At 36.1% G+C, this 16,165-nt stretch overlaps 1 protein-coding gene across 1 annotated transcript in view; it reads left to right on the top strand.

Annotated features, from left to right (window-relative positions):
* LOC110459368 overlaps positions 1-15,927 on the top strand; it is a 29,313-nt gene extending 13,386 nt beyond the window's left edge. The window contains exons 5-7 of the mRNA XM_021511588.1: positions 286-372; positions 6,671-6,718; positions 13,859-15,927. Of these exons, the coding sequence (XP_021367263.1) occupies positions 286-372; positions 6,671-6,718; positions 13,859-14,026 (303 nt within the window). The 3' untranslated portion in view covers positions 14,027-15,927. The remainder of the gene's footprint in view (positions 1-285; positions 373-6,670; positions 6,719-13,858) is intronic.
* The last annotated feature ends 238 nt before the right edge of the window (positions 15,928-16,165 follow it).

The following is a 16,165-nucleotide window of genomic DNA, read 5'->3' on the forward strand; positions in this document are numbered from 1 at the left end:
GGTACATATCCTGATACTCCTGTTATGACCTTGGTACATATTCTGATACTCCTGTTATGACCTGGGTACATATCCTGATACTCTTGTTATGACCTGGGTACATATCCTGATACTCCTGTTATGACCTTGGTACATATCCTGATACTCCTGTTATGACCTGGGTACATATCCTGATACTCCTGTTATGACACCATTTATATTAAACTTATGATTATAAACAACTATTGACCTTCGTGAATGAATAATTGATGTGAAACGTAATCCCTGTAATGTTATGTTTTTCAGATTACATTCACCTTGATATCTGGTATGCTCTTCACAGTGGTGGTTGTGCCTTCCTTAATGGGAATTTCGACTGCTATATTTAATCCAGTAAGTAAAAGTTTTCAGGACTCAGTCTATTTTAGGCTTGACCTACTTCAGTAGGCCTGCGCCTATTCTTATCTTAGATTTGCAACTAATGAAACAACTTTTGGTTGCCAATGCTTAATTCTAGTTGCCAAGGCAACTTTAAGTTGTTACTTGGAACTCTGAATTGTGTATGATCTATTTGTTATATATATTTTTTATATGGAGAAAAAAAGATTGCATTAGAGTGCTGATATTTTTTCTTTTTTTTTTCCTTTTTTTTTTAAAACTTATTCTTTGGTGATTTAAAGAAAAATAATTCCATTCATCAGCAGTAGTGACAAATTATCTTATGGCAATAAAAACATGGTTTTCAAAGCTGATATCAATGGTTGTTTCAATAGGTTCAGCCTTTCAGTATTTTCATTCACATATATATGCAGACACATGTACATCTCATAGTTATCTTGACACATCATTACAATTACAGTTTTAGCTCACCAGGCCCAAAGGGCTAAGTGAGCTTATGCCATGGTGTAGTGTCCCTAGTCCATTGTCTGTCCATTCATCTGACCAGCCCTCATGAATGTTTCATTTAAACAACTTCATCTGCAGTCATGTTGTTTGGCTGGTAGCTTTTGTACATGGAGCTCAACAAAGTTTGTTAACAAGAATGACCTTGACAAATTTTCAAACTCACTGAGGTCAAAAATGTCAAAAACTTCTAATGACTTCTTTCGAAGAACTTAAAGGTGTAGAGTCACCATTTTGGCTGGTGGATTCCAGAGATAGATTTTGACAAAGTAAATAAACAAAACTGACCTCGTCAAACTTTCAAGTCACAGAGGTCAGATATCCAAAAAACTTCAAATGGCTTTTTCTGAAGAACTGAACTGTCTTGAACCAGGATATTAAGCTGGTAGCTTCGTTTGATGGAGGCTTAGAAAGTTTTCAAACAAAACTGACCTTGACCTACTTTGAAGGTCACAGGTCAAATATTTCAAAAACTTTCCGAAGAACTGAAATGCCTAGAATCAGGATATTAAGCTGGTAGCTTCTTTTGATGGAGTCTTAGAAAGTTTGCAAACAAAAATTACCTTGACCTACTTTCAAAGTCACAGAGGTCAAAAACTTATACAACTTTATCCCCTGCAGGTTGTGAATCGTGAAAAGAATACACCTGCTGTTACCCACTGCAGAATTGGGGATTTGCTTTTGTGCCCTCTACACAAAAGCGACCAAAATAAATCTGCTGCACCCGTTTCAACATTTGGGATCTTTATATTTCTTTCTATTTCTAACTACCTTCTATTTCCTAACGCCTTGCTTGGCAAAACCTCTCTTTTGGCTTTAGTGTTGAGCATTCACCCAGGTGAGGTAGGCAATGGATTCCATCCCCAGGCCGGGACATACCAGAGTCCTTAATAATGGTAGTTGTTATTCCCTGCTTAACGTTCAGCATTAAGGGTAATGGCACAACTGGTTGTCAGTTTAATATGACAGGGCGGAATGATGTGATTGGTGCCTTTAGCATAGTATTTCAGTGAGGTAGCACTGTAGTCAGCATCAGATCCATGCTATTACAAGGAGGCAAGTATACCAACATTCCCTGTCTCCTCCACATATACATGCAAGCAAGCATACATAACACGCATGGAGGCACGCCCTTAAATGACCTTAGCTGCTAATAGGATGTTAAACAAAATAAAACCAAACAAAACCTTAACCTAGAGAACTGAAAATGCCTAGAATCAAGATATTTGGCTGGTAGATTCCTAGGATGAAGTCTTACAAAATTTGCAAAATAATATGACCTTGACCTGCTCCTTGAGTCATAACATGGAAACATTTTACATCCCCTCGCTAGAACCATATACAATTGCTCGGCTTGAAGAGACAAATTGATTCATGCTACCAGGATTGGCTCAGGGATCCAGCTCCACCCCTGGGCCTCACTTTTTGGGTCATAACATAGAACCAGTTCAGATCACCATTATATAACAAAATATGCATTTGGTGGCCATGAAGAGATGATTACTTTCATGCTACTAGGATTGAACCTGAGGTCCCAGCTCAACCTTTGGTATGGGGAAAGAGTTGAGATCCATATATATAGCTACCCTATAACCATATATCAAATTGGAGAAACAAATAGATTATGTGTTTAGTGTCATTCCTGTTACAAGAGCTTAAGCTCTCGCTTCAGCTTACATTTTTGCACTATTTGATTAAAGTGTACAGTAGTTAACAGGTACAAATATACATGGTAAATTCTAGGTGAGCTATCAAGGTTCCTGGGCCTCCTGGTGGATATCTTTTTTAGATCACCTGGCACGAAGTGCCAAGTGAGCTTATGCCGTGGCGCGGCATCCGTCGTCCGTCCGGTATCCGGCCGGCCAGCGTCCGGCGTCAATATTTTACTTTAAACGACTTCTTCTTAATAACCGAAAGGCCTAGGGTGTTGATATTTGGCCAGAAGCGAAATGGGATGAAGGGCTACAAAGTTGTTAAAATTAATGACCTTTACCCATTTTCAAGGTCACATGGGTCAAATATGTGTAAGACTTTAAACATCTTCTTCTCGATAACCAAACTGCCCAGGGAGATGATATTTGGCCAGTAGCATGCTTAGGTGAAGGGCTACCAAGTTTGTTCAAATGAATAACCTTCAATTATATTCAAGGTCACAGGGGTCAATTGTCTTAAAAACCCTTTAAACTACTTCTTCTGAATAAGCAAAATGCCCAGGGTGATGATATTTGGCCAGTAGCATGCTGAGATGAAGGGCTACAAAGTTTGTTCAAATGAATGACCTTCACCCATATTCAAGGTCACAGGGGTCAAATATGTTAAAAACTTTAAACAACTTCTTCTGAATAACCAAAATGCCCAGGGTGATGATATTTAGTCAGTAGCATACTAGGATCAAGGGCTACCAAGTTTGTTTAAATGTATGACCTTGAATCATATTCAAGGTCACAAGGAGCAAATATGTTCAAAATATTTAAACAACTTGTTCTGAATAACCAAAAGGCTCATGATGTTGATATTTAGTCAGTAGCATGCTGGGATCAAGGACTACTATGTTTGTTAAAGTGAAAAGGTCACAGGGGTCAAATTTGTTTAAAATCTTTAAACGACCTCTTCTGAATAACCATTCAAAAATAATGACTTTGTTTGACTTTCAATCACAGGGGTGAAATGTTTTAAAAAAATTAACAGGGTCTTTTGAATGAATTTTAATCATAAATACTGATATTTTGCCTGTAGCTTTATTTTAGGTCACTTTTAAGGTTACAAGTGTGAAATTTATACCAGGCGAGCAATGCAGGCACATTGGGCCTCTTGTTTATGTAGCACAAATTACCTGGGTTTTGTTTATGTATTGAAGATGCAACAGTTAGGGCATATCATTAGTTTGCATTGGGTGAAGCTTCCAATTTCATATTGCAATAAATGATTTCTGCATTTGTATTATACTTATCTTTGATACAGTCACAGGTCTGTAGGCCATAAGTCTCCATACATTTCAGAATCTAACCAGTCTCTGTAGTATAATAAACCAACAGTGGTGAGACTAAATCATCAACATCTCTTATTCTTGTCCATCCTGGTCAATGTCTTTTTAGAAATGATCAAAACAAGTCCTGAAGCTTTACCAGGGAACTCTGTCTGTGTGTCAGTAATGCACTGTTGGATCTGTGTGTCAGTAATGCACTGTTGGATGTATAGCTTGCCCATTCAAAGAACAGATGTCCTTCTGTTGTTACTGCATTACAGTAGTCGTTGCTGTTAGGCGTGAAGGTTCCCTAGGGGTCCAACAGTGATGCAGTGTAGTCATAACAGAAAAAATAATCTTAGGAATTTTGACCTGTTCTATATCTAACAATTTTTATAATTATTTTTGTAGGATTATGATTATTTAAATGAAAATATGATCAGATGAACATTTTATCTTAATCTCTGTTGTATAATTATGTTTTAATTTCCAATGCAAGACATGATTGGATGAGATAAGAGGCTTGACAAGTTACAGAAAATTTAATATCTTTCGCCCAGTCAAACTTTCGCCCTTTGCAGATAAAATCTATATTGGCTCAGTGTTGATTTCGCCCCTCACATTTAATTACTGTCTGTATAATGTTGTTAATGAATATTCATTATAGTAATAAATCTGTCTTCATTTTAGAGCCAAAAAAGGCAAAAACTGAACTGAAGCAAAAATTTCTCTGTATACATTATAATATGTTATTTTTAGCGCACCATCATCAGATGGTTGGCTATTCAAATCACCCTGCATCCGTGGTCGATGGTCCGTCTGTCATTCCGTCCGTCCTTAAACAATTCTTGTTAGCGCAATTTCTCAATTTCACATGAAGGTTCCCCATGATCCCTAGTTATGCATATCGTTTTTTAGGACTGATTGCAAAACCAACATGGACGACAGGCAGCCATCTTGAATTCGAAAGTTAAAGTTTGTTAGCGCTATTTCTCAGAATGTACTAGAGGGATCTTTCGAAGTTCTGGAGGGGTCTTTCTCAAATTTGACACGAAAGTTCTGGTGGACACCAATATCCCTCTGGGATCTCTTGTTCTATTTATGACATTTTACCCTTATTAATTTTTAGCTCCTGGTCCGAAGGACTATGATGAGCTTATGCCATACTGCAGCGTCAGTCGTCCTCTGTCGTCCGTCGTCAACTTTTCCTTTAAAATGCTACTAGTCCTGAATGGCCCAGTAGATTTTGACCAAATTGGGTTTGGAGCATCCTTAGGCCAAGACGACTCAAATTTAAATAAACAGTGGGTGTGGTCCCCCTTGGGGCAGCGGGGCGGGCCCAATATGAGAAATAGATGTAAACCTTTAGAATCCTTCTTCTACCGTAGGGATTTAGGGATTTCATCCCAATTTGGTCTGGTGCATCCCTGGGCAAAGGGGACACAATTTTGTATAAGCAGTGAGTGTGCCCCCCCCCTGGGGGCAGAGGGGCAGGGCCCAAAAGAGGAAACATTGCAAATTCTTCAAAATTCTTCTGTAGGAATGACAGGATTTTGTCCATATTTGATCTTAGCATACTTTGGTGAAGGGGACTGAATTTTGTATAAACGGGGAGAGAGGCGGGGCCCAATATTGGATAAAGAGGAATAGCTATAATATCCTTTTTCTTCCATTGGGATGAAGGTATTTTAACCAAAGGACTATGTATGGTTTGGGCCTTTTTAGGCCCCCAAATGAACTTTGAAATGACTGTTTATTTTATTTTAAATTCTTCCCCAACACTGTCATGAAAATATTTATTTGTATTTCTAAGTATTGTTGCCATGGTATCAAGTTCAAAATTGCATAAATTAGAAAAAAATGAATATTCAGTTAATTTTGTCATATTTTGCATAGTTTTCTCCTGGCAACTGTAGAGGGCATGCTTGAACAAACTAGGCAAAAACCTGTCAAAATTTACTGAATATTCAAATTTCATTAATTTATGCAAATATTAACTGGTTACCATGGCAGCCATAAATGAAACCTAAATAAATGTTTACATAATAGTACCAGGGAAATATTCAAAATTAAAAAAACACTCATTTGAAAGTTCTATTGAAGATTTTTAATTTGATGGATTTGGGGGCCAAAAAAGGCCCAAACCATACATAGTAGCAGTAGCATCCTATGGGGAAGGGAAATCAATTTAGTATAAATGGTGGGTCTGACCCCCCTTGGGCAGAGGGGTGGAGCCCAATAGTGGTAATTTAGCAATTTCTTCAAAATCCTTCTTCTTCTGTTGGGATGAAGGTATTTTGACCAAATTTGAATAGTAGCATCCTTTGGGGAAGGGAAATTATTTTTTGTATAAATAGTGTGTTTGAACCCCCTTTGGGGAAACATAGCAAATTCTTTAAAATCTTCCATTTCCTGTAGGAATGACAGGATTTTGACCAATTGCATAATGAATATAACCTCCGACTAACCATGTAATACATGTACAATACCAGCAACATCTGGCTATTTCATCTTCAATTTTGCTAACATTTCCAGGTGAGCGATACAGGCCCATTGGGCTCTTGTTCACAATGATCTCTGTATGTAATTGAAGGGTTTGTCAGATAATGTTTTAATATTATTTTCCCAGACTACAAAGGATAAAGGTGTAAGTGGGGAACAAACCATCTTGCATTGTGAAGTGGTCCACCTGATCTCTCCACTGTTTTCTTAGCAAGGTTGAAGTTGCCTGTGTGCTCATTGTGCATCTCTGCGATAAGGTTTATACATTATCACACAATGATCAGCTATAGATCTAGAACAATATTATTTGTTTTATTTTAGGTCATGGATTGTGTGAATGGTGGAATTGCAGCCTTGATCTTTAGTTGGGTAAGTCTTGAAATACCACTTACGCAGACAATTACACTGCAAAGAAGAAAGTACAGACAAACCCTGTTAGCTCGAACCTGTCGAGTCGAAATCAATTGTTCAAGGAATATATGGTATTCCATGATCCAAGGTTAGATTGGCACTAAGGCACTAGAGGTGGGACTGCCGACAGCTCGAGCTGTGCTAATATCGCAGATAGTAGATGATGGAAAGTTAAAGAGAAGTGTAATAAAGATTACCACATTTAATAGCATGTAGCCATCAATATTAAGAATAGAAATAAAGAAACTGTATAAGTAACAAACCTATCATACAAGTGTTATCTGCCATACTTTATTCGTTTATGTTTATTTCAAAGAAAATCAAAAGGAGAACACCTCTTTGATCTTTCTAAAATAATCAAAATAAATAATCCATGTTATTGTGTTGTTGATGATAAGGAAATTAAAAAACAAAATGTATTCAAGTTAGAATATCTTTATCGATGGTCACGAATCTGCGATGTGATATATAATTCCATATTGAAAAATGGTTTTACACACTAGTTAATGAACACTTCTGCTAAAACATAGATATTAGGTTGTCAGCGGTTACCTGGTAAACTGTTTACTGTACCATGTTGTCTGTTACCGGTCCGTTATCTATTAACAATTTCTTCAAATGAGTTCTTATTTTGATGGGCTAATTTGAATTTAACTGGAAGCATCCCTAGGTGGTGGGAACTCAAAATTGTACAAATGTTGGGTCTGACCTACCAGGGGGTTGAGGGGCAGGGCCAAAAAGGTGTAATTTGGCCATATTGCTGTAAGTGACCTCTCTGGAACTAAACAATGGATGTCAACCATATTCATACATGCCTGAACTCACGGCGTGAGGCAACATCTCACAGATTTTCACCTCCGATAAAGTCTCACGGTGTGGGACATGAATTTACGGAAAGTCCTCAAACCCTTACATTTTTTAATGATCGATCGGTAAACCATTTTCCTGTTGTTGTATACTCGAAGTCTTACGAGATTCAACAATGTTTTCAGAAATAAATCATGAGAGCTCTCGAGTAGCAGTCATGTGATTGTTCATGTGATCGAAGAGCTCTCCAGATAACTTCCGGAACATTTAGCTGGTTGAAATGGCCGGGTTGAAATTGTGAGTTGATTTCGGTGTCTTTTACAATATGTAATCCATCTGGACAATTAAAATAAATTCTTATTAAAGATTTAGTGTGATCCTTTCTTATTGTTGCCTTAAATTTCTGTGATACTACAGAATGCCTGACATTCAACCACTACCGACGGTGTCGGCTTCAGCATCAAAATTTCCCGTGAAGTTGATACCTCACACTGTCAGTAGAACTAGCACAAAACATGTTTTCTGTCATGTTTGTAAGGTTAGTTCATTGCTAGAAACTTTGATTAATACTATGCCCAGCTAATTGTTTCTTTACAAATATAATTTCACCACGAAAGTAAAGAGAACGACCGGTAAACATATATAAGGGGCATGTCATGAAGAAGATGGAAAAAGTCTTTGTTCTGAATGCTGAAATATGTAATTTAAAAGTTCAAATACTGAACACAGTTTTCTTCACTTTCACAGCTGATTATTTCTGTCCTCTTGTTAAATGCATGTTTCAACATTCTGTTACATTATCAAGAAGTTCAAATGTAAATGAACAAAGACAACTATTATCCTTATTTTTACAAACCCATCCAATTACATAGTTCAAAGTTTTAACTGAACATCAGTAGTACTGTGGCTGCTGTGAAAAGTGGCCTGTCCAACTAAATTTCGAAATTTAAAGTAAAATCTGCTTCTTCAGTATATCTCAACTATGTGATATTTTGTTTTGTTAACTTTGTGCTATTAAATGTATATAATCATATTCAATATATACAAAAAAAACTGCCAAAGTCAAAACAAAGTTCCTTACTTAAAGATTTTGTGCTTTATTTCATTGATTTAGTTGAGTAAGATAGTCTTTTTGCCGTGAAAAAATGCCGCAAATAAAACCTCCCTTATTTTCACCTCAATTCCCTTAAAAAGGCTGTAAAACTCACAGATTGGTCTCCAAGAATTCTGGCATGTATGCATATTTCGCTATTTTGTTAAAAGATCCTTAGGTGATAGAGATTCAAAATTGTACAAAATTGTGGCAGACCACCAGCCCCTCCCCCCATAACTTTGAAACAGTTTAGATACTTACCCCAAAACCATATGAACAATTTCTTAGCATAAAGATACCGGTATGAACACACTAATGATATTTGAATTGACCTTGGAAGTCTGATCATACCTGCAGGGTGTTTCTATGTTACACCTTGGAAACAAATGAGATCCCCATCCTATGAGAACATATGCAAGTACCAGGCAAAATGAGATGGATGTATTCATGGTATTATAATTAGATGTGGGGTCTGTCCCTTTTCTGCAGGACTTTGTCCCTGGGTCATAAAATATATATATAATTGTGAGGAGAAAGATTTGGATAAACATTGGTACTACAAATACAAGGATTGGCTGATATACATTGGTACTACAAATACAAGGATTGGCTGATATACATTGGTCCTACAAATACAAGGATTGGCTGATATACATTGGTCCTACAAATACAAGGATTGGCTGATATACATTGGTACTACAAATACAAGGATTGGCTGATATACATTGATACTACATTACAAGGATTGGCTGATATACATTGGTACTACAAATACAAGGATTGGCTGATATACATTGGTACTACATGAACAAGGATTGGCTGATATACATTGATACTACATGAACAAGGATTGGCTGATATACATTGATACTACATTACAAGGATTGGCTGATATACATTGGTACTACAAATACAAGGATTGGCTGATATACATTGGTACTACATTACAAGGATTGGCTGATATACATTGATACTACATATACAAGGATTGGCTGATATACATTGGTACTACAAATACAAGGATTGGCTGATATACATTGATACTACATTACAAGGATTGGCTGATATACATTGGTACTACATTACAAGGATTGGCTGATATACATTGATACTACATTACAAGGATTGGCTGATATACATTGGTACTACATTACAAGGATTGACTGATATACATTGGTACTACATGTACAAGGATTGGCTGATATACTTTGATACTACATGTACAAGGATTGGCTGATATACCTTGATACTACATGTACAAGGATTGGCTGATATACTTTGGTACTACATGTACAAGGGTTGGCTGATATACATTGATACTACATGTACAAGGGTTGGCTGATATACATTGATACTACATGTCCAAGGATTGGCTGATATACATTGGTACTACATGCACAAGGATTGGCTGATATACATTGGTACTACATTACAAGGATTGGCTGATATACATTGATACTACATGAACAAGGATTGGCTGATATACATTGATACTACATATACAAGGATTGGCTGATATACATTGGTACTACATTACAAGGATTGACTGATATACATTGGTACTACATTACAAGGATTGGCTGATATACATTGATACTACATTACAAGGATTGGCTGATATACATTGATACTACATGAACAAGGATTGGCTGATATACATTGATACTACATGAACAAGGATTGGCTGATATACATTGATACTACATGAACAAGGATTGGCTGATATACATTGATACTACATATACAAGGATTGGCTGATATACATTGGTACTACATTACAAGGATTGACTGATATACATTGGTACTACATTACAAGGATTGGCTGATATACATTGATACTACATATACAAGGATTGGCTGATATACATTGGTACTACATTACAAGGATTGGCTGATATACATTGGTACTACATGCACAAGGATTGGCTGATATACATTGGTACTACATTACAAGGATTGACTGATATACATTGGTACTACATGTACAAGGATTGGCTGATATACATTGGTACTACATGTACAAGGATTGGCTCTATCCCCGGGATCTTATTTTGCCATGCTACCTTTAATAAGAATTTTTTGCAGTGATTGCTTATGTCCAGATGTGTGATACAGGCTCTCTAGGCCTCTTGTCTGGTGTCAGACCGACAACTGTATAAACACAATGATTCCCTGCTGTAATCTGTGCCTTAATATTAGATTTGATATACAAGTGTGACTACCTTTTTGATAAACAAATAGCATAAATACTAAGGACTGGAGCGGTTTGGGATGAATTAGAGTTTGTAAAACATCGGGTATTCAAGTAATGGCAGTTACACTAAGCTAAGGTTACGTTACAAAGAATAAAAAAGAACAAAGTTGGAACCAAGTGAACCAGTCATCAAACAGGGTATATCCAGTGATTTGAGTTGTATTAGGGTTTCACTGTAGTAATTAGGGTTTCACTATAGTAATTAGGGTTTCACTATTTTCTTTCTTATATTGTAGCATATTCCTACTAAGTATGAATTTGAGATAATTATATCGCCAAAATTTTCTTGCTAAATCGATCAGCTTATCTGGTTCAATCGACTTGACATGATAGCTATCTTGCTATCTGGTTCAGTCGACTTGACATGATAGCTATCTTGCTATCTGGTTCAGTCGACTTGACATGATAGCTATCTTGCTATCTGGTTCAGTCGACTTGACATGATAGCTATCTTGCTATCTGGTTCAGTCGACTTGACATGATTGCTATCTTGCTATCTGGTTCAGTCGACTTGACATGATTGCTATCTTGCTTTCTGGTTCAGTTGACTTGACATGATGGCTATCTTGCTTAATCAACATAAATAGCTGAAAATGATGCCCAAATTTTTTCGACACTCGCACTGTGAACTACTGCCATCACTTATTTTTTCGACACTCGCACTGTGAACTACTGCCATCACTTATTTTTTCGACACTCGCACTGCGAACTACTGCCATCACTTATTTTTAGCTAACTGTCAGGAAATGCCAGTTGAGCTCATGGTATGGTGTGTTGCCCGTCGTCCATCAACTTTTTCTCTAAATGACTTCTTCCCAAGTAAAAAGAGGACCTAGAGCCATGATATTTGGCTGTAGTTACCTGGTACAGGGTACTATAAACGTTCCTAAAATAAATTACCTTGACCTACTTTAAAGGTCACTGGGGTCAAATATGTAAAATTCTTTAAACAATTTCTCCTGCTTTACCAGAAGCCCCTGGGTAATGATATTTGATCAGTAGCAACCTGGGTTAGAGTAGTATCAAGTTTCATTTGGTATGGAACATTTTTTAGTCAAGGAGGCTTAAAATGATATTTGAAACAAAATTACTTTTCTTGAGAAAAAAGGGACATATATTTAGGCATCTAACCAAATCTCTTGACAAAACAGTAGTTAGTTTGTTGGATATTCGTTATTTAGTAACCTTATTATATGTTCTACAAACTTAGTGAAGAAAAACAAAATCTGTTGGTAAACAGGGTCTTTAGAGTTTGTTCTGCATCAGTTATGCTAAAATTTCATATTAAAACACTTTAAAATTTTCTTGAGAATGGGAATGCCTGGAGTTGAGACATTTGGTCAGAAAATTGCTTGCATGGAGTTCTACAAATTTTATGAAAAGGAATGACCTTAACCCATATTCAAGGTCACATAGTCTGAATTTGTTTAAACACTTTAATAACTTCTTCTGAAGAATGAATAACCTTAAGTCACAATATTTGGCCATTAACTTTCAGCAAGGATTCTACAAAGTTTGTGAAAAGAAATGACCTTGACCCATATTCAAAGTCATAGAAGTCACACTTGTTTAAACACTTTAACAACTTCTATTTAGGAACATACAGATTTAGAGTCACAATATTTGGCAGGTTAAGCTAACTTGTATGCAGTGCTAGAAAGTTTGTGAAAAGTAATTACCTTGACCTATATTCAGGGTTGCAGGGTTAGTATGTTTTCAATCAATTCACTCTAGCAACTTCTTTTGTTTAACCAAAAGGTCTAAAGTCGTATATTTTTTTCTTGTAGTTTTCTGACTTAAAGTTATACAAAGTTTGAGAAAGGAAATAACATAGACCTTTATTTAAGGTCATAGAGGTGAATTTATTAAAATACTTAAATGACTTTTTTTAAATAACAGAAAGACATACAGTCATGATATTTAAAGAGTTAGTTGCTGGCAAAGAATAAAAGCTTTGACATTTATTTAAAGTTACAAGGGTATGATTTGTTAAAATAATCAAATGGCTTAAGAACCAAAAGGCTTAGGAGAATGACAATTTGCTAGTAGCTTATTAGCATGAGTGCAAGAGACCACATAGATCAGGTGAGCCTTTAAGGCCTATTTGGCTCCTTGTTATAGAAAATTGTTAAACAATGACAGTAATATGACACAAATTCTAGTTTTCTAAGTGTCCACTCTAGGATATAGAGACATTTAAACACCATACCTAATAACCTATAGGAAGACACTCTAGGATATAGAGACATTTAAACACCATACCTAATAACCTATAGGAAGACACTCTAGGATATAGAGGGGTTTAAACACCATACCTAATAACCTATAGGAAGACACTCTAGGATATAGAGACATTTAAACACCATACCTAATAACCTATAGGAAGACACTCTAGGATATAGAGACATTTAAACACCATACCTAATAACCTATAGGAAGACACTCTAGGATATAGAGACATTTAAACACCATACCTAATAACCTATAGGAAGACACTCTAGGATATAGAGACATTTAAACACCATACCTAATAACCTATAGGAAGACACTCTAGGATATAGAGGGGTTTAAACATCATACCTAATAACCTATAGGACGACACTCTAGGATATAGAGACATTTAAACACCATACCTAATAACCTATAGGAAGACACTCCAGGATATAGAGGGGTTTAAACATCATACCTAATAACCTATAGGAAGACACTCCAGGATATAGAGACATTTAAACACCATACCTAATAACCTATAGGAAGACACTCCAGGATATAGAGGGGTTTAAACATCATACCTATGGAAAGGTTTTTTGGCTGAAGAAAATTATGATTTTTTTTATTTGTTTGTGAAATCCTGAAAAATGTTGGTATTTATGTCATGAATGTTTAACCTGTGTGATAGATACAGACAACATTAGTTATACCATGATTAATCTTCTCTTTACAGTGGGTGATGCTGATCACTTGGTGCATGGTAGAGGACCGTAAGAAAAATGGATTACAACCAGACCAATATCTCGCTATACAGCCTTTCGTTTTTGCTGGGGTACTTTTTCTTCCCTGGATTCTCCTAGGAATTATCTTCTGCAAGTTTGAGTGGAAGAAGTATAAATAAACATGTTAGAGGTCTTAACGTGTTTAGTGGAACCAGTATAATAAAACAGGTCTGAGGTCCTGTGTTTAGTGGAACCAGTATAATAAAACAGGTCTGAGGTCCTGTGTTACTTGGGACCAGTATAATATAGCAGGTCTGAGGTCCTGTGTTACTTGGGACCAGTATAATATAACAGGTCTGAGGTCCTGTGTTACTTGGGACCAGTATAATATAACAGGTCTGATGTCCTGTGTTACTTGGAACCAGTATAATATAACAGGTCTGAGGTCCTGTGTTACTTGGGACCAGTATAATATAACAGGTCTGAGGTCTTGTGTTACATCACCCATCATAACCAGAACTTCATATAACTCTGATGATTTATACATTACACTCTTACCTTGTTCATATGCACTCATTTTTTTCTTTAACTACGTATTTTCATTGGAATCATGCTCTTTTTTACCGAAAAATTAGCCAAATTTTGTCAACTCTTCTTACAGTTTTTATGTGAGTTATGCCCTTTCTGTTAAACCAAATCTTGCTGATTCTGACTTTCACACATTCAGATTGTAATGTTCAGAATAATGCTTATAAAATATGTTAATAAACTTTTATGAAATTTCCTTTAAAATGTCATCAATTCATGTACACGTACAACTGTACATTGCAGTTTACATTATTGTTGGAATATGTATGACTGAAGGGTATAAACTAGACTGGCACTACCACTTCTAGTGTTATCAGGTACAAACAATATATATTATACTCAGTCCAATCAGGATTTTTGTCTTATTCATCCAAAGAATTCAGACAATGATAATGTATAACAAATAGACTCTCTAAATCCAGTCAAACAATTGTCAAAACTCTGTACTCAGTAATCCTTTCCACATCACATATATTCTAGAGCAGTGAAATGAACAATTAAATGTTTGTCATGTATTTCATGTTTAAATATGTTTGGATAGATCATACTTTAAAACATGTAATCAACTCTAAGTATTCATTAATGTGAAAAAGAACGTAACCTCATGAAATCAGAATGTGTTTACTGTTATAAAGTGGAAATTGGTTGTCATATTTCTGGCAAAAAATCTCAATTATGCAAATTGTAAGGTGTCACTAGTACAAGTATAAGGTGTAACATGTACAAGTGTAAGGTGTCACATGTACAAGTGTAAGGTGTCACATGAACAAGTGTAAGGTGTCACTTGTACAAGTGTAAGGTGTTACATGTACAAGTGTAAGGTGTCACATGAACAAGTGTAAGGTATCACTTGTACAAGTGTAAGGTGTCATATGTACAAGTGTAAGGTGTCACATGTACAAGTGTAAGGTGTCATATGTACAAGTGTAAGGTGTCACATGTACACGTGTAAAGTATCACATGTACAAGTATAAGGTGTCATATGTACAAGTGTAAAGTATCACATGTACATTTATAAGGTGTCACATGTACAAGTGTAAGGTGTCACATGAACAAGTGTAAGGTATCACATGTACAAGTATAAGGTCTCACATGTACAAGTGTAAGGTGTCATCTGTACAAGTGTAAGGTGTCACATGTACACGTGTAAAGTATCACATGTTCACGTATAAGGTGTCACATGTACAAGTGTAGGGTATCACATGTACAAGTATAAGGTCTCACATGTACAAGTGTAAGGTATCACATGTACAAGTATAAGGTATCACATGTACAAGTATAAGGTGTCATATGTGCAAGTGTAAAGTATCACATGTACATTTATAAGGTGTCACATGTACAAGTGTAAGATGTCACATGTACACGTGTAAAGTATCACATGTGCAAGTATAAGGTGTCACATGTACAAGTGTAGGGTATCACATGTACAAGTATAAGGTCTCACATGTACAAGTGTAAGGTATCACATGTACAAGTATAAGGTGTAACATGTACAAGTATAAGGTATAACATGTACAAGTATAAGGTATCACATGTACAAGTATAAGGTCTCACATGTACAAGTGTAAGGTGTCACTTGTACAAGTATAAGGTATCACATGTACAAGTATAAGGTATCACATGTACAAGTATAAGGTATCACATGTACAAGTATAAGGTCTCACATGTACAAGTGTAAGGTATCACATGTACAAGTATAAGGTGTCACATGTACAAGTGTAAGGTGTCAC

Source organism: Mizuhopecten yessoensis, unplaced genomic scaffold (genome assembly GCF_002113885.1).
Source record: "Mizuhopecten yessoensis strain PY_sf001 unplaced genomic scaffold, ASM211388v2 scaffold10045, whole genome shotgun sequence".
Taxonomy (NCBI): domain Eukaryota; kingdom Metazoa; phylum Mollusca; class Bivalvia; order Pectinida; family Pectinidae; genus Mizuhopecten; species Mizuhopecten yessoensis.